Source organism: Natator depressus, chromosome 7 (assembly GCF_965152275.1).
Source record: "Natator depressus isolate rNatDep1 chromosome 7, rNatDep2.hap1, whole genome shotgun sequence".
In the NCBI taxonomy this organism is placed as follows: domain Eukaryota; kingdom Metazoa; phylum Chordata; order Testudines; family Cheloniidae; genus Natator; species Natator depressus.
Window position 1 is genome coordinate 49982366 of NC_134240.1, and position 22514 is coordinate 50004879.

Here is a 22514-nt window from a genome sequence, read left to right on the forward strand (position 1 = left end):
GAGACAATAGCTGGAGGTGAGAGCCCGGGACTGGGACCTGATGCACGTCCTAATGGCAGAGTCAGGGTCAGCCCAGGCATGAACGTACTGCTGACAGCTGCATGCTGAGCAGCAGAGAAAGCTGTGTGAGTTGGTGCGTTGTTACACATGCCTGCTGCTTCCCCAGGCAGCACTCCAGTGAAGCAGAGCTGTCTCGTGGGCAAACACTAAGGAAACCAACTTCACAAAGGGCTCCTTGCACAGATGGCTGTTGAGACGTCTTTAGTTGAATAACTTCTGTCTGCAAACAGATCAGGGTCACTCTGGGGTAGCTGGGGGTCACCTCTTTTCACAAGTTACAGGTTGGGTCCCTGGTGGGTCATGTTCCACACCTGTTTGGGATCCCAGCTTCAGAGTCCTTCCATGTCCTTCCAGAGTCCTTCTATCGTGCCTAATTGTGGTGTCAATGAAACTGGGTTTATTTCTGTCAGTGGTTGACGAGGATCCTGCATTACTTTCCTGGGATCACCTTGATTTTTCAGAGTGCTTTGCAGAACTCTCAGTCACTGAAATTAACAGCCATTCAATGGCCTCTGTCCCCAGAGGATACTGCTAGTGAACCCTGCTTTCACTGCTTTTTTGTCCGGCTGTGCAGGCGTCCAAGGCACAAGAACAGAGATCTTCAACCTCTCACTTTGCAGGGCAGCAGGACTAGTCCCTTCCTGAACTCAGATCTAATTACAGGTTCTCCAAGTTCTATTTGAAGATTAAAAAGTTCAGTTCTGAGGCTGGGCTTGCAGCTACCGCAGAGTTTACTAATAAACACAGCACTCAGCTGAGCAGCAGTTGAATTTATCAAATGGCCTTTTGGACCATTTGCAGCTCTAGGGAGTTTGGCATGAAGAAGGGAGGCAGGGTTTGTATTACAGGCAAAATACTATCTTTGTCAGACAAAGAAAATGTCCATCATCAGGCACTGGCAAAGAAGGAGAGCAGGTGGGACTGGCCCCAACAGTACCAGAAATTGTAAGTAACAACAGAGCTGGCCCAGGGGTCAGGACTGTCCTGCTCCTCTCTGTCAGCTATAGGGAGGTATTATTAAATGATTGCTGAGACCCCAGGGCAGGAGAAGCCCTAACGCCACCTTGAACATAGGCAGCCCTCTAGAGAGAGAGCTAATATCTCGGGTAGACAGGCTCTGGGGGGAGCCACAGCCAGCCTTGGGGAAAAGGAGACCCCCTGGGTGATGGAGGGGGGGTCCTTTCAGAGTGTATCATTTGTGTGAGGCCCAAAATCAGGGTTACGGCAGCTGCCCTCAAGGAACTCCTGGAGCATTCGAAATAATTGCATATGAAGAGGCGATTTATTTCGGGGGAGGAAACGCTTCCAGTTTTGAATGGCTCTGATTTAATGCTCATAAAAGCATCAAGCCAATAGCACTTGGTCTATAGCCAGGCCTGATGCCAGCAGGTCAGGGCAGCATTTCCCCTCACAAGGAAGCCTTGCTGATGCCCTGTCATCCTGGCCTGCTGCCTCCCTCCCTCCCCCCCCCCCGCCCCATTTCCAGCCTTAGGCTCTGACACCCTGTGCTCCTCCAATTAGAGGCCTGCTCGGAAGAGAAAGGCCTGATCTTGCTAAATTATGTGGGAGTTTTATGATGTGCATAAACACCTACGGAGGACTGTAATCCCCATACATGTGACCTGAGACAGGGTTTGTATCCAGCTTTCTGTCTGGAGAACACTAACACATTAACCCAAAGCGCTCCCTGTTCCCCCTCAAGTTGTGGTTGTTTGCCATGTGTGTAGACCATTTGGAGACAGTTGACCTGGAACTCTTCCTCAGAACTCCTCCAGGTGGCTAGAAAGTTTCCTAGTATTATAATAGCCATTGGCCATGATTTTTGAAAACTCATGGCAATCGGAGGAGGTCCTGGATGACTGTAAAAAGGCTAATGTAGTGCCCATCTTTAAGAAAGGGAAGAAGGAGGATCCAGGGAACTACAGGCCAGTCAGCCTCACCTCAGTTCCTGGAAAAATTATGGAGCAGGTCCTCAAGGAATCAATTTTGAAGCACTTAGAGGAGAGGAAAGTGATCAGGAACAGTCAGCATGGATTCACCAAGGGCAAGTCATGCCTGACTAACCTAATTGTCTTCTATGACGAGATAACTGGCTTGGTGGATGAGGGGAAAGCAGTGGACATGTTATTCCTTGACTTTAGCAAAGCTTTTGATACGGTCTCCCACAGTATTCTTGCCAGCAAGTTAAAGAAGTATGCACTGGATGAATGGACTATAAGGTGGGTAGAAAGTTGGCTAGATCGTCAGGCTCAATGGGTAGTGATCAATGGCTCCATGTCTAGTTGGCAGCCAGTATCAAGCGGAGTGCCCCAAGGGTCGGTCCTGGGGCCGGTTTTGTTCAATATCTTCATAAATAATCCGGAGGATGGTGTGGATTGCACCCTCAGCAAGTTTGCAGACGACACTAAACTGGGAGGAGTGGTAGATACACTGGAGGGTAGGGATAGGATACAGAGGGACCTAGACAAATTAGAGGATTGAGCCAAAAGAAATCTGATGAGGTTCAACAAGGACAAGTGCAGAGTCCTGCACTTAGGACGGAAGAATCCAATGCACTGCTTCAGACTAGGGACCAAATGGCTCAGCAGCAGTTCTGCAGAAAAGGACCTAGGGGTTACAGTGGACGAGAAGTTGGATATGAGTCAACAGTGTGTCCTTGTTGCCAAGAAGGCCAATGGCATTTTGGGCTGTATAAGTAGGAGCATTGCCAGCAAATCTAGGGATGTGATCATTCCCCTCTATTTGGCATTGGTGAGGCCTCATCTGGAGTACTGTGTCCCGTTTTGGGCCCCACACTACAAGAAGGATGTGGACAAATTGGAAAGAGTCCAGCGGAGAGCAACAATAATGATTAGGGGGCTGAAGCACATGATTTATGAGGAGAGGCTGTGGGAACTGGGATTGTTTAGTCTGCAGAAGAGAAGAATGAGGGGGGATTTGACAGCTGCTTTCAACTACTTGGAAGGGGGTTCCAAAGAGGATGGATCTAGACTGTTCTCAGTGGTAGCAGATGACAGAACAAGGAGTAATGATCTCAAGTTGCAGTGGGGGAGTGTAGGGAGCCAGGGTGGCTCCCCTCCGAACCAGAGGGTAAAGAGCCACCCTTTCAGCGTGGGTGGGCAGGGCCAGGCCAAGCTTCCACCAATCCCCGGAAGGGGAAGGGTGGGACAGGACGTACAAAGGACGGGGCCCTCTGCCCAGTGAGGGGAGCACCAGGGAGGGAGACAGACACAGGCTGCTGGCTGCTCCCTCACGATCCTGCTGCTGACCCAGGCAAAGCCCTGGGTAAGGAGGAACCTGAACGGGGGGAAGGCCTGTGGCAGCCAAGGCTGCCGGCCGCTGAATACCCAGAGGACCTGGAGGGGCCTGACTGCAGCCCGGGCCAGCGTGAGTCCGATACCGAGGGGGAGAGCGAGTGGCCCACAGCAGAATACTCAGACAAGATGGAGGGACCGGAGCTGCCCGCAGCGGAATACTCGGATGAGATGGAGGGACCGGAGCTGCCCGCAGCGGAATACCCGGAGGAGATGGAGGGACCGGAGCGACCTGCCTAAGCGACCGGGTAGGAAGTAGCCCAGGGGCCGAACTACACCGTGGGGTGGGTGTGTTTGGTCAGCAGGCGCGTACTGCCCCGCTGACCCAGCGGCGGGACCTTTGCCTCCCACCACTGTCAGGGCCCTGGGCTGGAACGCAGTGCAGTTGGGTGGGCCTGTGTTCCCCTACCCCGGCACTCCCCTGCCTGAGGGGCGAGCTACTGACTCTTGCCCGCGCTCCCCTGCCTGAGGGGTGCGCTACTGACTCCGGCCGGCACACCTTCCCCGCCAATTCCCCAATGCCCGGAAGGTGTGGCTGAGGCCGGCCACGGAGACCATAGCTCTCCATCGCCCCTAGGGGCTCAGGGGACCGACTGACACCTGTCACAAGTGGTGGAGAATGCGGACAGGCGATCCTAACCCCTGCCGAAAGGGGTTAGTGCGAGGGCACCTCTGAAGTTCCCCTGCTGGAAAGATGGAGATGGAAAGGCTTATCAAGTTCCTGGCTGAGAGCCAGCAACAGCAGCAGCATCAACTCGTGCAGCAGCTGGGCGCCCACCAGCAGCAGTTGCTTCAAACCCTGGGGGCCCAGCACCAGGAACAACAAACCCAGTGCTTCCAGCAGCTTGCAACCCTGTGGTCGGGCCATGGTGGGGCTCAATCGGAGCAGGCAGCTGTCCCTGCCCCTCCTGCTCCACCGATCCGTCTGGCCAAGACGGGGCCTGAGGATGACCCGGAAGCCTATCTCGTGACCTTCGAGCGGGTTGCCTCAGTGGCTGGTTGGGCGCCTGACCAATGGGCGACACTCCTCGCCCCATATCTGACGGGGCTAGCCCAGAAGGCTTACCGTGGGCTCCCAGATGATGAGGCCTGTATTTATGCTCGAGTGAAAGCGGCTATCTTGGATGCCTTCGACATTACCCCGGAAACCTTTTGGCGACGGTTCCGGGAAAAGGTCTACCCACCGGGCGCCAGACCCCGGGCGGTGGCCCAGGAACTGAAGGACGCGGGTACCCGATGGCTCCAATACGAGTGTCGAACCGCAGCTGAGGTGACGGAACAGGTCATCCTCGAACAATTTGTGCACATCCTCCCACCCCAGGGGAAGGCTTGGGTGTTACGGCACCGGCCACGAAGTCTGAGCTCGGCCGTCGTGCTTGTGGAGGACTTTCTCGAGGCTGAGGCCCCGATAGGACCGGCCGCCTGCCCCCCAAACCCTGGACCCCATGCACAGAAACTTGAACGGAAGGGGCCCACCTCCCAAACCAACGCACCCCACCGTACCCGACGACCAGAAGGCGGCAGGACCGAGTTTTCCCGACGGCCCGAGTCAACACCACTCTCCGGCCCTGGATACTTAACCCGACCACCAGGCCCTGGCCCACTCTGCAGCCCCTCTGGTGCCCCCACGTGGCCGGCGTGCCCAGAGGTAGGACCTTGTTTCCGATGTGGCGAGTATGGGCATCTGCAACGGGGCTGTCCTGCAATGGACTGCAACTTTGGCCTGGTGTGCGCCGGGGAGCGACGGGCCCATCTGCCCTCCGTGGCCAAACTGACAGCTCCCATGGAAGTCGCCGGGGTCCCCATGGTGGGTCTAGTCGATTCGGGCTGTGGGCAGACCCTTGTCCGCCAGGCGCTCTTCTCAGACACCAAGCGGACCGTCGGGGAAGTACGGATTCAGTGCATCCACGGAGATGTAAAATCGTACCCCACGGTGCGGGTCCCCATTACGGTGCACGGAGTAACTCAGTTGATGAATGTGGCGGTGGCGTCATCCCTCGCCTATCCAGTGATCCTGGGCCGTGACTGGCCAGACTTCGTCGAGGTGCTCCAATCCCTACCCATCAAAGAGGTGTTCGAGGGAGCCCCGCCTGAGAAGAAGACAGGACCTGACTCGAGCTCCGACCCTGGAGCTGAACCAGGCCCTACCCCCGGACAGGATGGCCGGGAAATGGCGGGTCCCCCTCCTGACCTGGTGGACTTTAGCCGAGATCCAAGGGAGGATCCTACACTCCGGTTAGCCTATGAGCAGCTGGCCCGGGTGGATGGTGAGGTCGTGGAGGCGCAGCGCACCACCCAGTGGCCCAGGTTTGAACTCAACCATGAGCGGCTTTACTGCCTTGACTGAGACCCCCAGACCCAAGAGGTCCAGACCCAACTCGTGGTCCCCCTCATCCATCGTCGGGCTGTCCTGAAGCTTGCACATGACATCCCAGCTGCCGGCCATTTAGGGCAGGAAAAAACTGCGGCCAGGGTCCTGGCCAGGTTCTTCTGGCCCGGCATCCACCGTGAGGTGAAGCAGTATTGTGTGTCGTGCCCGGACTGCCAACATGCAGCCCCGGCCGGGGTACAGAAGGCCCCCCTGGTCCTGTTACCAGTCGTAGGTGTGCCATTTGAGCGGGTAGCCATGGACCTGGTCGGGCCGTTCCCAAAAAGCAAGGCGGGCCATCAATACATCCTCGTCCTGATGGACTACGCCACCAGGCACTCTGCTTAGTGAGGGCATTCCCCAAGACGTTCACCACGAAACCCGGGTGGACTACGCTCACCTCCCATGTGATCCAGATGGAACCCGGGGTGGTGGTCCAAGAGACAACCCGGCCATTGCCTAGGCGAATGCAGGAGGCCGTAGAGGAGGAAGTCCAGGCGATGCTGGAGCTGGGTGTCATTGAGCCCTCCCAGAGCGAGTGGCGGAGCCCCGTCGTCCTCGTACCGAAGCCCGATGGGAGCCGGCGGTTTTGCATTGACTTCCGGAGGGTCAACGCCATCTCAAAATTTGATGCCTACCCGATGCCCCGCATTGATGAGCTCCTCGACCGGCTCGGGGAGGCCTGTTATATCACCACTTTAGATCTCACCAAAGGGTATTGGCAGATCCCCTTGGATCCCAGGTCCAAGGAGAAGACTGCGTTTGCCACCCCTTCGGGGTTATACCATTTCACCCGGATGCCTTTCGGCCTCCATGGGGCCCCGGCAACCTTCCAGCGTTTAATGGACCGGGTGTTGCAACCACACACGAAATACACGGCAGCCTACCTGGACGATGTGGTCATCTATGGCAATAACTGGGAGGAATATCTTAACCAAGTAGCGGCAGTCCTCCGGGACCTCCGCGCAGCCGGGCTGACGGCCAACCCAAAAAAATGCCGAACCGGGCGGGAGGAAACCACTTACCTGGGGTACACCTTGGGCCAGGGACAGGTCCACCCCCTCATCGGGAAGGTCCAAGCACTCCAGGAATGCCCGGTGCCGACCACGAAGAGGAAAGTACATCAATTTTTGGGCTTAGCTGGTTATTACCAGCGGTTTGTACCCCACTTCACAAGCATTACGGCCCCGCTAACGGAGCTCTTGACCAAGGACAGTCCCCGCCGGGTGCATTGGTCCAACGAGTGCGAGACGGCCTTTCGAACTATCAAAGACCGGCTGTGTAGCAGTCCACTACTATTCAGCCCCGACTTTCATCGTGACTTTATTGTCCAGACAGATGCCTCAGGCGTTGGGCTTGGGGTGGTCCTCTCGCAGGAGCTGGACGGGGAGGAACACCCGATTGTTTACCTCAGTCGGAAGCTGTTCACCAGAGAACGGAACTACTCCGTCGTGGAGAAAGAGGCCCTAGCCGTTAAGTGGGCAGTCAATGCTCTCCGCTACTACCTCCTCGGGGCCCCCTTTATACTGGTTACGGACCACGCACCCCTGAAGTGGCTTAATAAGATGAAGGACAATAATGCCAGGCTGATGCGTTGGTATCTCGCTCTGCAGCCCTATGCCTTCACGATTCACCATCGGACGGGATGAGACAACGCCAATGTGGATTTCCTATCCCGCCTCAGAGAAGGTGAGGACGCCAGCTCCGAAGAGTGGGAGCTGGATTTGAGGGGTGGGGTATGTAGGGAGCCAGGGTGGCTCCCCTCTGAACCAGAGGGTAAAGAGCCACCCTTTCAGCCTGAGTGGGCGGGGCCAGGCCAAGCTTCCACCAATCCCCGGAAGGGGAAGGGTGGGACAGGAAGTACAAAGGGCGGGGCCCTCTGCCCAGTGAGGGGAGCACCAGGGAGGGAGACAGACACAGGCTGCTCCCTCGCGATCCTGCTGCTGACCCAGACAAAGCCCTGGGCAAGGAGGAGCCTGACCGGGGGGAAGGCCTGTGGCAGCCAGGGCTGCCGGCTGCTGAATACCCAGAGGACCTGGAGGGGCCTGACTGCAGCCCGGGCCAGCATGAGTCCGATACCGAGGGGGAGAGCGAGTGGCCCGCAGCGGAATACTCGGACGAGATGGAGGGACCGGAGCTGCCCGCAGCGGCATACCCGGAGGATATGGAGGGACCGGAATGACCCGCCTAAGCGACCGGGTAGGAAGTAGCCCAGGGGCTGAACTACACCGTGGGGTGGGTGTGTTTGGTCAGCGGGCGCAGACTGCCCCGCTGACCCAGCGGCGGGACCTTCGCCTCCCGCCACTGTAAGGGACCTGGGCTGGACCGCAGTGGAGTTGGGTGGGCCTGCGTTCCCCTACCCCGGCGCCCCCCTGCCTGAGGGGCGCGCTACTGACTCTTGCCGGCGCCCCCCTGCCTGAGGGGCGCGCTACTGACTCTTGCCGGCGCCCCCCTGCCTGAGGGGTGCGCTACTGACTCCGGCTGGCACACCTTCCCTGCCAATTCCCCAAAGCCCGGAAGGTGTGGCTGAGGCCGGCCACGGAGACCATAGCTCTCCATCGCCCCTAGGGGCTCGGAGGACCGACCGACCCCTGTCACAGGGAGGTTTAGGTTGGATATTAGGAAAAACGTGTTCACTAGGAGGGTGGTGAAGCAGTGGAATGGGTTACCTAGGGAGGTGGTGGAATCTCCTTCCTTAGAGGTTTTTAAGGTCAGGCTTGACAAAGACCTGGCTGGGATGATTTAGTTGGGGATTGGTCCTGCTTTGAGCAGGGGGTTGGACTAGATGACCTCCTGAGGTCCCTTCCAACCCTGATATTCTGATTGTATTTATTTACATACAGAAACTAAATTAATAGAACTCAGTTTCTGAAATGTATTTACACTTCAGTTGAGTAACCCATCCCCCTTTTGTTAATGTAGCCCTTTGTAATATATTCATATTGGATGGACTGTGTGTTAACTGTTCTTACATACCAGAGAATGTTTGCTTTTAGAAAAGCTGATTTTAGTTTAATCTGGGAAGTATTTTTACTAATGTTCTTATAAATTGCTTATAACCCATTCCTAGAACCTGGAGAGCAGCTAGTGACCATCCCAGGCCAGAGTTACAAAGTTAAGCACACATAAATATTTGAGTGTGCCAGTTCCAGATGCATGCACACAGATCAGATATTGGTACATGCCCACAGACAGTGAGGTACCTAACTGGCCAGGTACTCAGGCAAACACATCTGGATTCTTGGTGTACAAGTGTGTGCATGAATGCATACTGCTAACTTCATGAGTTGTTCCTTCCTCAGTACTGGCCAAGTGTTGGTAAGTTAACATAGGAGAGTGTTATTGAAATCATGTTGGTACCAGGCCTGTTTACCAGCTCTGGGCAATCACCAAACCAAATTCCCAGTAAACCATGGCGTTAATTCTCCAGGCTGCCCGGGAGCGGAACACAGTGAAAATGACACAGATCGGCTTTAAAGGGCCTAAACCACCTTCTGGTTGCAAAGCCAGAAGCCTTGTTTGTACTACATGTCAAGCTTGTGGAGCCCTGAGAGCAGCCTCGGGCAAGCTAGATGACATTCTTTAAACTGAGGGAGTGGTGTCTAAACTCTGGGATTGGAAATGCAGAATACAGCCTTCCAATCTTGCAGGGGTAGCTCTTTGGATTTCCCCTGCCCTGCACTCAGATCTCAGCAGGCACATTTCTGTGGGACTCAGCTCAGGGAGAGGGTTGGAGTACGGGGTCAGGTGCAGGCTGCCCATTGGTATCATTGATAAAAATACACAAAGTGAAGCGGATGCGTTAGAAATGCAAAAACTGATGTACAATGGAAATGATCCACTGAGTCTGTTCTGAGGCAAAGCCAGGAGAAATCCTTCTACTGAAGCTTCTTTTCAGTCTCAATATTCCTGTTTATAAGTTTGCAAAATGTTTGCCCTTTGAATCAATTTAATGACATTTCCAAACTTCCTGATGAAATGTTGTCCATCCCCCCCCGGCCCCATTCCCTACTAGCTCTGGGTTCGTGGAAAAGCCCAAAGTCACCCTTGTCAACTGGTTACAGCCATCAGAGGAGGAGGTGATTGGGCTCATTGGTGGGAGCCAGAAGGCTGAGCCCTGTGCTCTTCTTGCCACTCAGGGCTCATCTACATGGGCAGTTTGTAGCAAGCTGGGTGTAAAGCTACTGCACAGTAGCCTGCCATACACTGACTGTTCTGTGGCCCTGCTGATGTGCACTGACAATTCATTAATGTACTTTGATCTAGTCCTGCTTCAAAGAGGGCTAGATCAAAGCACATTAACGAACCATTAGTGTGCATCAGCAGGGTTCAAACACACAGGGTAGACTGCAGCAGGCTAGTGCAGGGAAGATTCACATCCCAGCTTGCCATGAACTAACTGGTCATGTAGATGAACCCTGAATGGCCTTAAGAATGTGTCACTTATAGCTAAAAGAAAAGGAGTACTTATGGCACAAGGTGCCATAAGTACGCCTTTTCTTTTTATGGATACAGACTAACACGGCTGCTACTCTGAAACCTGTCACTTATAGCTCTTCACAGTCATCTACAGTAAGCACATTTAAAATACAGATACATAGTCAATCATAACTTCAGATACAAAAATGATACATGCACACAAATAGGGTAATCATTCAGCAATTCATAACTTTCGCAACCTCTTCCAACTCACATGACCCATCTTGTGCAAAATTCATCATAATTATGCCATAATCATATCACTATGATGAATATCTGTGCAGTCACAACATACATAAGCCATACTAAGTCCGCAAGAGAGAAGGCTGTGGCTTGCATTTAGTTCTGCATGCCTTGAGGTCTGGCACCTGGCAGGAGTCCATTGTCTTGCTCAGTTCATTTGAAAGGACTGTCCCCATGTTCAGGAGCTTGGCCTTATGTGAGGGGAGAGGGACTAGAAAGCAGGACTGTCCTGCATCCTGCCATGGGGCTTTGAGGACACGGCCACCTGCTCCAGGGGTTGTTTCCAGCTTCCCTGCTGTGAATTCTGACACCAGTATGACTCCACATTCCTGCCCATTTCACTGCCAGGCCACCAGGAGGTGACATCATTTCCCCCCTTGGGTCCATGGTCTAATGTATAATATCTCTTTTCTCTTCCTTGCAGGAGACAAGCAAGCCTTATCCCCATGACCTGTCCCGCAGCCCCCAAAGCCTGAGTGACACTGGCTACTCATCAGATGGCATCTCCAGTTCCCAGAGTGAGATAACTGGCCTGGTGCAGCAGGAAGAGGAGCAGCTGAATGGCACTGGCCTGGAAGACCAAAGCCCTACCAGTCCTTCTGAACTTACCAAACTGGAGAGTAGTGTGCGCCCCTTGCTGGAGTCAAAGGGCATTTCCCAAGAGCAGAGCAACAGAGGGAGAATGTATCATGAGTTACGGGAAGAGCAGCGACAGAGGCAGAGGCCTCGGTCCCTTTCTATCACCCCCGAAGCCTTTGATTCTGATGAGGAGCTGGAAGACATCATGGAAGAAGATGAAGACTCTCTGGAATGGGAAAACCAGAGGGATCAAAGAGAGAGTGTGGAGTCATCTGACGACTTAGGCAGCAAGCTGCGCCATGACTATGTGGAGGACAGCAGCGAAGGAGGGGTCTCCCCGCTGCCCAGCAGGCCGAAAGGCAGGGAGACAGAGATGACTGATGAGGAGTTCATGAGGAGGCAGATCCTGGAGATGAGTGCAGAAGAGGACAATCTGGAGGAGGAGGAAGAAGAGTACAGTCACGTGAAACACAGTGTAACAAAAAGTGGGCACAAGCCTGACCTGGAGAAAAGCAAAGAGCCAACCTCATCCAAGAGGCGTCTGCCTCACGTCTCTACCAGTATGTATGAGGAGGAGAGGAAAGAGCTGGAAGGTATCGAGGGGGAGGATGTAACCACATCCCAGGGAGGACTGCGGCGCTTCAAGACCATTGAGTTAAATAGCACGAGCAGCTACAGCAGGGACATGGAGCTTAGCCAGGATGCAGACATTAGCCTGGACAGAGAGCCGGAGCTGGAGATGGAGAGTCTGACGGGCTCCCCAGAGGAACGTTCAAGGGGGGAATATTCCTCCACCTTGCCAGCAACTACACCCAGCTACACATCGGGCACCTCCCCTACTTCCCTCTCATCTCTGGAGGAGGACAGCGACAGCAGTCCTAGCCGTCGGCAGCGACTAGAAGAGGTGAAGCAGCAGCGCAAAGCTCGGCATCGCTCCCATGGTCCTTTGCTACCAACCATAGAGGATTCGTCAGAGGAGGACGAGCTGCGTGAGGAAGAGGAGCTCTTGCGGGAGCAGGAGAAGATGCGAGAGGTGGAGCAGCAGCGCATCCGAAGCACCGCACGCAAAACTAAACGGGACAAAGAAGAGCTGAGGGCACAGAGGAGGAGAGAGAGATCCAAAACCCCACCTAGTAACCTGTCTCCCATTGAAGATGCTTCGCCCACAGAGGAGTTGCGCCAGGCAGCAGAAATGGAGGAGCTGCACAGGTCCTCCTGCTCAGAGTACTCGCCCTCCATCGATTCAGAGGCAGAGGGCTTTGATGTCATAGCCTCCAAGCTGTACAAATCTGGCAGTGAGTACAACCTGCCAACATTCATGTCCCTCTACTCCCCAACAGAAAAAACAAACAGCAGCTCCCATTATCCCTCCAGTAAGCCCCTGAAAAGTGCTGAAGAAGCCTATGAAGAGATGATGAGGAAGGCTGAACTGTTCCAAAAGCAACAAGTCCAACAGTCTCAGCAAAGCGCCTACAGCAACGCCTACCAACAGGTAGGGTACCACAGTGCAGAAGGCCAGAGCAGTTTTGAATACCAGTACATAGAGGAGTATAGCTACGATAATGGGCGTATGGACTCCTGTCCATCTGACTTTCAGCATGAACTTTCAGAGCCAGGAGCAGTGTATGAGGAAATCCTGCAGACATCACAGAGCATTTCCAGGATGCACCAGTCCTCCTCGTTTGATTTGGCCCTAGAAGAGGAGAAAAAGAAGAAAGGGAGAGAAGAAACATATCAGGAAAAGCAGTTTCTGAATGCTGAGAGTGCTTATGCTGATCTGATGAAGCAAAACAGCGGTCCACTCACACCAGGAACAAGCCCCACCCAGTTATTGGCTCCTGTCTCATTTTCCTCCTCTGAAGGCAGCACAGGCAGGGTAATTCCTGATGTTAGAGTCACTCAGCATTTTGCAAAAGAGGGGCATGATCACCCAAAGCTTCACAGCTCACCGGCAGCACCCAGCTCAGCTCCCAAGGTTATGACAGCTCCCTATACTTACAGCAGAGGCTTCAGCACAGTCACAACTGTTGTTTCTAGCCCAGCAAGTGCTCCACGAATCTACAGTTCTCCATCTCTGAGTGGCTCAGATGTAACACCTGTATCTATCCCTAGCAGAAGCTACAGTCAGACGAAAGGCACCGCGAATTATAGCTCTCAGACAGAGGACGGCTCCAGGAGCCAGATTGCTGCTGAGCTCTGTGGAGCATCAGCAAGAGAGAGCCTCCAAAGTAAGAGTGAGAGCAAGACCAATGTCCCTGTGTCATCTAAAATGTATTCCTACTTCCAAAGCTCCAGCCCCCTGCTTTCCCCAACATCTCCTACTCAAAGTTCCACTCATTCTGCTCCAAAAGCAGGGCAGCCATCCAGTAAGGCAACTGCAGAGTTTTCCACTCAAACTCAAAGCACAGTTTTCTCCTATGATATTCCCACTACCACTGGTGCATCAATGTCCTCTCCAATGATTGCTCAAGGGACCCAGACACCCCATCGTGCGAGCTCTCCTCGCCTTGCTAGGCAGCAGTCATCAAAAGAAGCTCCATTTATGGTCATCACATTAGCATCAGATGCATCTAGCCAAACCAAGCTAACAAGCATGTGCTCCTCAACCTCCCCAGCCTCCTCTCCCACTCGACTGAGCCACCAGCAAACAATGCATAGCTACAGTCAGACAGCAGTCAGCACAACACAGCTTCATCAGGAGCAGCTGCAGTCCACTTATGCCAAGACACAGTCAATGATAGAAAGAGCCTCTGCTGCCAGTGCCATGCTTCAGAAAGGGCATGCCACTTCTGTTGCTGACAGCACTGCTGGTGTGTACAGCTGGGGACCCCTGCCTGCAGAAAACATCTCCTTGTGTAGAATATCATCAATCCCTGGCACGTCCAGAGTAGAACCTGGACCCAAGCCACAGACCACTAATGCTGTGGACCTACGGACTGCTATAAAGTCAGCCCCAATCATCATAACAGACCAAGGCATGGATCTCACTTCCCTAGCTACAGAGAGCAGAAAATACTGCCTCACTCTGGAACAGACCCCAAGTAGGCAATCCACAACCGTCCAACCCTTAATCATTAACCTCAATGCTCAGGAACAACCCCATGCTATTATAGGCACAACTACTACAGTCAGCATAACTGTCGACTCTTCCGTGCTCGTGTCACAACCCAAGCAGCCTTTGGTCTATGGAGATCCTTTCCAGAACAGGATGGACTTTGGACAAGGGGCAGGAAGTCCAGTCTGTCTGACTCATGTTAAGCAGGTAGAGCAAGCAGTTCAGACTGGCACCTTCCGAGGGAGCATGAGCAGCATTGGCATTTCTGCACCAAGCACAAAGCCAGAAACGGCCAGTCCTCAGCAAACCAAATTTGCAAGATATAATTTGCCTAACCAGATGATGTCCTTGGTGAAGAAAGATGTGCTAATCACTCAGACTAGCAGTGCCCAGAGCGCTGTTAGTATCAGCACCAGTCCGAGGCCAATTCTTCAGGACCAAAGCACAGACCTATATAGAGGGGTGCCAGTGGGACTGAAAACCCAGAGTCCTCCAATCAACCTGGGAGGCAAAAAGTCCCAAACCATGATGGTGCAGATGAATGAGATAGCAGCAGTCCCAGTAACAAAGCTGATCAAAGAACCACCACCTGCCAGTGCATTGGATCTCACTGGGATAAAGCCTGAAAGCCAGGTGGCATGCTGTGATGTAGTGTACAAATTCCCCTTCGGCAGCAGCTGCACAGGTACCTTCAACCCCTCCCCCAAGATCCCGGAGAAGAACATTGGGGATGCTGCTCAAACTGGCAAACCGAGCATTCAGTACTATGGAAACAAAGAGCCAGACCTGCCAGAGACATATCCCTACAGAGAGCAAACAGGCCCTGCTCCCAGCCTGTACGAGGAGCAGCGGTTCTACCCACAAGGCTTGTTTGGGAGGCTGTATTCATCCATGTCAGATACAAATCTGTCGGAAATTGGTCTGAACTATTACCCCCCGAAGGCGGAGCAGCCCTTCCACTCCCCTTCAGGAGACTCTGCTGTGGATTTGACCACAATGAAACATTCCTACAGCATCAGCTTCACTGAGGGGGGCTACCTGGGTCAGGGAATGCAGTACGGCTCGTTCTCTGACCTCCGGCAGCCCACAGACTTGTTAAGCCACCCGCTCCCAATGAGACGGTACAGCTCAGCCTCCAATATCTACTCCGATTACAAGTACTCACCCAGAGGAGACCTGGCAAATTTCCAGGAATCCAGTCTGGCCCAGTACAGTGCCACCACAGCTCGGGAAATCAGCCGCATGTGCGCAGCACTCAATTCCATGGACCAGTATGGGGCTAGGCACTCGAACAGCACTGACCTCCTGCAGTATGGGCCAGCAGGGGGCAGTGGCATTTCAGCGCCACAGGGCATTTCTGCCATCAAACCAAACAATATGTACAATCCCATCTTCCCAGAAACACGCCAGTACAGTCTCTCCGGTGCCCGGCTGGGAGCTGCCAGGCAGATCTTCCCTTCCACAGCCACAGTGCGGGCAGCAGACGGCATGATTTATTCCACAATAAATACTCCCATAGCATCCACCCTTCCTATCACCACCCAGCCAGCTTCTGTGCTGCGGCCAATGCTCCGAGGCTTATATCGACCCTACACCCCAGGCAATATCGCAGCGGTCCCTCTGGCCAGCCTGACCAGAGTGCCTCTAGTTACCCCAAGGGTCCCCTTTGCTGCCCAAGGCCTGTATCGCTATTCAGCTCCTAGCAGGTTCCCGTCTGTTTCTACAACCTCAGTGATGGAAATGCCCATGTACTTGGGGAAGCCTCTTAGCACTACTGCAGCCAGCACAGCTGCAAGCAATGTTAGCCCAGTGTCTGCTGCCAAAGCACCAGCTCCTACTGCAATGAACCTGCAAAGACCTGAGCAGACAGGAGCTGGTGCTCGAGAGGAGGTGCCCATGGCAGCTGCTGGCATGCAGAGTGCCTCAAAAGAGACCAGTCAGCCTCAGCAGCCACCACCCCCAGTCCAAACCCAGCAGGCCGAGGTATCCCAGGCCAGCATCCCCAGCAAAGGCAGCACAGAGCGAGAGGAGAAGGAGAAGGAAGAGGAACGCCAGAGAAAGCAGCAGGAGCACATCCTCCAGATTGAGAGGGAGAGGGTGGAGCTGGAGAAACTGAGGCAGCTGAGGCTGCACGAGGAGCTGGAGAGGGAGCGTGTGGAGCTTCAGCGACACAGAGAGAAGGAGCAGATGCTTGTGCACAGGGAGATCCAGGAGCTGCAGTCGATAAAGCACCAGGTCCTGCAGCAGCAGCAAGAAGAGCGCCAGGCCCAGTTTGCCCTGCAGAGGGAGCAGCTGGCCCAGCAGCGCCTGCAGCTGGAGCAGATTCAGCACCTGCAGCAACAGCTGCAACAGCAGCTAGAGGAGCAGAAGAGGCAGAAAAGCACCTTCCCCCCTGTGTGTGACCCCGCAGGAAGGATCCCTCCCCAGGCCGTGTCTGAGATAGCCATGGAAATGCAAAGGACCCTGGCCCAAAATGGTCAGTATTGGCCCCCCCTGAACCAGCCCTTCATGGCTCCTGCAGCCCCAGGGCAGGAAGGGCCAGCACCATCCCGCTACTCCGGGCTCCAGCGCCCACTCACCAACTCTACCTCTGAAATATCCCTGCAGCCTGAGGACCAGTGGGAAGCTAGCCAGGGGATAAAGAAGAGGAACTCCATGCCACGCCTGCGGGACACCTATGACAAAGAGACCCCCCACGAGCCCTACGTGGTGAAGAAGATCACGGACAGCAGCGTGCAGACTGATGAGGAGGACGGTGAGGAGCGCTACTTCCTGTCTCGGCGCCGGCGCTCCCGGCGCAGCACTGACTGCAGCGTGCAGACTGACGAGGAGGACAATGCTGAGTGGGAGCAGCCGGTGCGCCGGCGGCGATCCCGTTTCTCCCGGCACTCAGACTCCAGCACTGAGAGCAAGCAAGACTCCTCCTCCAAAGGCATGGCCAGCATAGGCATCCAGACCAGCAGTGACTGCTCTGTACAGACTGAGCCCGACCAGCTGCCTCGCGTTTCGCCCTCCATCCACATTACCACCCCTGACCCCAAGGTGAAGATCGTGAAGTATATCTCTGCGCCAGAGAAGACCCAGCGAGGGGAGAGCCTGGCCTGCCAGACTGAGCTGGAAGCACAGCCGCAGCCAGGTATCGTGGTCCCCCAGCTCACTGTGCCTACAACCATAACACCCTACTCCTCCAACCTCCAGCTGGTAAGCACAGGCCCCCTGGACCCACGTGCCATCCGGCAGCAGGCCCTTGGCAAGTTTGAGAAGAAGAAGCCCGATCCTCTGGAAATTGGGTACCAGTCCCATTTGCCCGCAGAGTCTCTTTCTCAGCTAGTGACCTGCCAACCTCCCAAATCCCCCCAGGTACTCTACTCCCCTGTCTCTCCTCTTTCCCCCCATCGGCTATTGGAATCCTCCTTCACTACCAGTGAAAGACTTAACAAGGCTCACGTGACACCACAGAAGCACTTCACAGCTGACTCTATCCAGCGCCAGCAGACCCTGCCTCGCCCCATCAAAACCATGCAGAGATCCTTCTCTGACCCCAAGCCCACCAGCCCAACCTCAGAGGAGTCTGGGAAGGACAGGTTCTCCATATACCAGCACCCTTTACTCCAGGGCAGCCAGGTAAGAGAGATGCTTGTGTGACTTGTGAGTTGGAGCTGCACGTGCTGCTGTGCATTCCCAGTAATATTTCATCCAGCACCTACAGGTCTCTCGCTGTAGTGTCAGTTTGGTGGAGAGCTGCAGCGGACAGGGAGAGCAGACCTTCAGCTCTGAGAGCAGGCTGCTTTTTCACTGCTCAGATGAGTCATGAGTGAGACTGTCTGACTGTACCCTCATACTCTGTACGGTCTCACCCTATTAGCAGGTATGGGTGTGTTAGAAAAGAGGCAGCATTTCCCCCCAGGATTAGCCTTGGGGTGGTTGTATCTAGCAGGTGGGCCCAGGTCCTGGGTGCTGAAGCCATGCCCTCTGTTCAGCATGTATGCCCACACTGTCTAGAGGTTCCCCTTTGGGGAGTAGTTCTTTGGGAACCCGAGGGAGCTTCTGCTGGGCCTTCACACCTGCCCTGAGGAATGTTATTACACCTGTCTGAAGCAGGGACTGAAGCTGCCTCATTAGCAGCTACTCACCCAGTGTACTCCCCCACACATCCATCTCCTGCAGATACATGGAGGCAGTTGCCTGCTGCTTCCTGCTGGAGCTGCACAAGCCAGGGAGGGGCCTGTGGCAGTGAAATAGCAGGGAGCCCAGGGGGGCTCCATTCCCCCCCCTCACTGCCCCATGGAGAGGGCTTGGAGGCAGTGGGGAGGGAAGGGAAAGAGCAGGGCTGAAGCTGTCTCACCCGAATGCTTGGAAGACACCCCCACCCCCTGCCTTACAGGAACAGAGTTAGTTTTCACAATTACAACAGGAAAAACATTTTGCAACAGTGGGACCTGGATTGGGGTACTCTTGGTCACTCCTCTCTCTGTTCCCCAGAGGTCAGCTGTATGGCTACTCCACTCAGGTTAGGACAGTCACACAGTTCCCTCTTAAAACCTGAGCCATAGGTGAAGTGCCTGGGAGAAGTGCCGGGTTTACAAAGGACTAATGGCTCCATGGAGCTGGGCCCATGCTCAGAAGGGGCCCCGGCCTGCTCTGCTTGCACTGTGCCACGGGACCCTGCTGGCTCCTCCTGCCCACCACTTGCTCCTCTCGGCCTGCCTGTGGCTGGCCGAGGGCTCCTCTCTGCCCCCTGGCCCCACCCCCTGCTCCTCTCAGCCACCTGGCCGGACCCCAGTGCACCTCCGGCTCCGGGCAGTCTCTGCTTCCCACCACCTGTGGGGCCCCACCTGTCTCCCCGGAGCTGGGCCACCTGGGACTGGTGCAGAAACCTGGCCAGTCTCAGCCATGTGGGGGCAGGGGGGAGAACAGTGTGTGGGGCTTGGCTGGGCCCCTCCAGGCAAGTGCATCTTGAGGGACCCCGGCAGGGGCAGGTCCTGGCCTAGTTGATCATGGCACTCCCAAGTGGCTGGAGTGATTCCCAGCCCTGGGACCAGCCCTGGCTGCGCTGCCGGCTCAGCCCGGCAGACAGTCACCTCCCAGCAGGGCTGGTGAGTGCAGCCGGGTGGCAGGGCTTGGGGGGTGTCTGGGGGGGGGGTGCTTGGTTGTGAAGGGGCAAGGAGGATCAGTGTATGTTGGGGCATTAGGGAGTGGGAGTTCTGTGGAGAGTGCTGGGCAGTTGTGGTGGGGCTGTAGGCAGGGGTGCTGTTGTGCAAGGCGCTGTGCATTTGTGGGTGGGTCTGGGAGGGGCGCTGGGGATAGTGGGTCCGGGGGGGGACCTCTGGCCATAGGGAGTCGGGGAGTGTCCTTGTATCAGGATTCGGGTACCCAAGGCCTTGGCTGCCCTTCTTTCTCTTCTTTCTCTCTTGGTCTTCCTGCCTTTCCCTGGGACAGGGAATAGCTCCTGGAACATTTCCGCAAAAAATGGGAGGTGAAATTCTGCCGTGGAAGCCTCCTGAAGTTTGGGGAACTCCTCTCCCTCCAATTCCTCCGCTGGGAGGAAGTTTCCAAACCCAGGGAAATCTCTACCTATGAGCACGGGGTATAGGAAGTTTGGGACTACCCCTGCTTTCACCCTGGTGACATTTCCCTGAATTTCAATTTTCACTGGTATGATGGGGTAGTAACTAACAGTCCCATGGACACAGGTTACCCCTGTATGCTTAGCCTGTGTTAACTGGCTACGTTTCACTAATTTACCCAAAATTAGGGTGATAGCACTCCCTGAGTCTACAAATGCCATGGTTTCTACCCCATTCAACTTTACCTGCCTTGTATATTTATGTGGGGTGACTGCAATCCCTACAATATGGAGTAGGCTGCATGGGTCTGCCCTGTCCCCCAGGTTACACTGCATGGGCTCTATGACTTTGAGGCACTGGGCCACTATGTGCCCCAACTCCCCTCACCCGTAACATTTATAATAACTTCTAGTCACTCCGCTATCACGTGGGTTAGGGGGTTTAGTCCCAGGGTCCCCCCCCCCCCCACTCAGGCCTTTTCCTTCCTTCTGGGTTCCCTGCTGGTTTTCGGTCCCCCTCTTCTTCCACCTAGGACTCCCTGTGGATTTGGCCACCCAACCCTCAAGGGTCAGGGTCGAGTGTTTGCTTCGTGAGGGGCCTTCCTTGGGGAGTTGGGTCAATTCTCTGGCTGTCATCCGTCTTTCCACCAATGTGATCATTTCATCGTAGGTGGATGGATCATTCTGGCATACCCATTTGCGGAGATCTGGCGGCAGTTCCCACATGTAACGGTCCATTACCAAAGTCTCCAAAATCTCCTCTGGGCTGCATGCCTCAGGCCGTAGCCACTTCTGAGCGAGGTGTATGAAGTCAAATAGTTGGGACCTCAGAAGTTTATTCTCCCTGTATTTCCACTCCTGGAACCTCTGGGCCCGTACCGCTGCCGTTACCCCTGATTGTGCTAGGATCTCTGCTCTCAGCCAGGAATAGTCAGCAGCGTCCTCAGTGGGCAGATCAAAGTAGGCCTTCTGGGCCTCTCCGCACAAAAAAGGGGTGAGAATGCTGGCCCACTGTTCCTGGGGCCATGCCTCATGTTGAGCAGACCTTTCAAATGAGAGGAGATATGCCTCTACATCATCCTCTGCTGTCATCTTTGGTAGATAACCGGTGGCCCTCAGGGTTCGCGTCCCATCGGACCCCCGGGCCTGGGTGGTGAGGATCTTCAGCTGGTCCCTTACCTCACGCAGGAGGGCTAGATCTTGGGTCGCCTGGCTCATTAATAATTGGTTAGTTTCCTGCTGTAGCCTCATGCACTCTCATTGCACCATCGCCTGAGCCCAGGTTGCCTCCTGCTGGGCCGCTGTGGCTTGCGCCAGCGCTCTCACCACCTCCTCCATTGTGGTACAAACAAAAACCCAACACCAAAAACCCTAGTGCCCTTTTTTTTTTTAAACCTCTTTGTTCCACCACAATGTGAACAATCACATATCCCACTTTTGACACCAGTTGTGGCAGAGCTCCAACCTTGTCCCCGTGGGTCCTGTGCTTCCAGGCAGTTTATGCTAGCTTCAGAGGCTTACTGCAACCCTCCACGTAGCCCTTCTCTCTCTAGGGCCAGGGATACAGTCTACTGAGCCCTTTTCATCATAAGACAGCAATTGAGGTTGGTGAGAGAATTCCCACAGTCTCTGTTGCTCCTACAGCCTCATGCCAAAACAGTTTAGCCTCCTGACCTGACAGGGGCCTGTTTTCCCCTCCCAGGAGGTGTTTCTTTAGTGGTGGGTTGGGGGGAACCGAGGCCCACCCTCTACTCCGGGTTCTAGCCCAGGGACCCTAACGGCAGCAGCTGTTGGCAGCCAACCTTTCACTGCTAGAGTTGCTACATTTCCCTGGGCCACTTCCCCACAGCTCTCCTGCTTCTCCCTTCTTCACCCTTACCAATGACTTGAGGGTGTCTTCATTAACCAGCCCTTCAGCTACACTTCTGCTCCTCTCTGCCTGACTGGAGTAAGCCCTTTTATATTATCAGAGGGGCATTAATTAGAGTCAGGTGGTCACATTAGCTTAATGGCCTCACCTGACTCTTTGCAGGTTAATTGGAGTCAGGTGTTCTCATTAGCCTGGAGCAGCCCCTGCTCTGGTCAGTCAGGGAACAGAACCCTGTTCATCCAGTGGCCAGTAGACCCACCTTCGGCTCCTCTGCTGAGCTGGCGCACGTCTACCTGGAGTGCGCCAGGTTGCAGCCCCTATTCCGGCTCCGAATATTTTGTTAAGGTTTTGGTTGCACTTTTCTCCTCACCTCCTTATCTACGCACTCCCTGTCCGTGGCCCCACTAAGTCGCAGGACCTCCTGGTCAACCTCCTCCTGGCCCTGGCTAAAGTGGCCATCTATAAAACCAGGGTGAGGAGGTTGGCCGATGGAGTCTCCTGCGACTGCGGGGCCTATTTCAGATCCTCTGTCCATTCACGCCTCCGGGCGGAGTTCCTCTGGGCGGCGTCCACTGACTCCCTTGACGCCTTTGAGGAGCGGTGGGTGCTGTCCGGGGTTCTCTGCTCGGTGTCCCCGTCCGGTTCCCTTCGTTTGACCCTTTGACCGCACTCCCGTCCCTGTTGTTCATTAGTTGTCCCCCGTAATTATTTGGTTTCCCAGGTCCTGTGGATCCCCCCCCTTAGGCTGGGGGGGGGATCCTTTAGCAGTGGGCGGGCTTCGCCCACCCACTTCCTGGATCCCAATAGGGCTACTTTGCTGTACCCAACTGGCCTAGGTCTATCACAGTATGTATATATATATATCTTCTTACGATATGTTCCATTCTATGCATCCGATGAAGTGGGCTGTAGCCTACGAAAGCTTATGCGCTAATAAATTTGTTAGTCTCTAAGGTGCAACAAGTACTCCTGTTTTTTTT

At 54.7% G+C, this 22514-nt stretch overlaps 1 protein-coding gene across 2 annotated transcripts in view; it reads left to right on the top strand.

The window, feature by feature from the left end:
• Nucleotides 1-22514, top strand: part of BSN (bassoon presynaptic cytomatrix protein) — a 476585-nt gene that overhangs the window by 373717 nt on the left and 80354 nt on the right. For both annotated transcript variants that reach the window (XR_012640253.1, XM_074958365.1), the window contains exon 5: nt 10889-17722. Coding sequence is in view for 1 of the 2 variants with exons in the window: in XM_074958365.1 (XP_074814466.1) it covers nt 10889-17722 (6834 nt within the window). In the remaining variant the exon portion in view is untranslated. The remainder of the gene's footprint in view (nt 1-10888; nt 17723-22514) is intronic.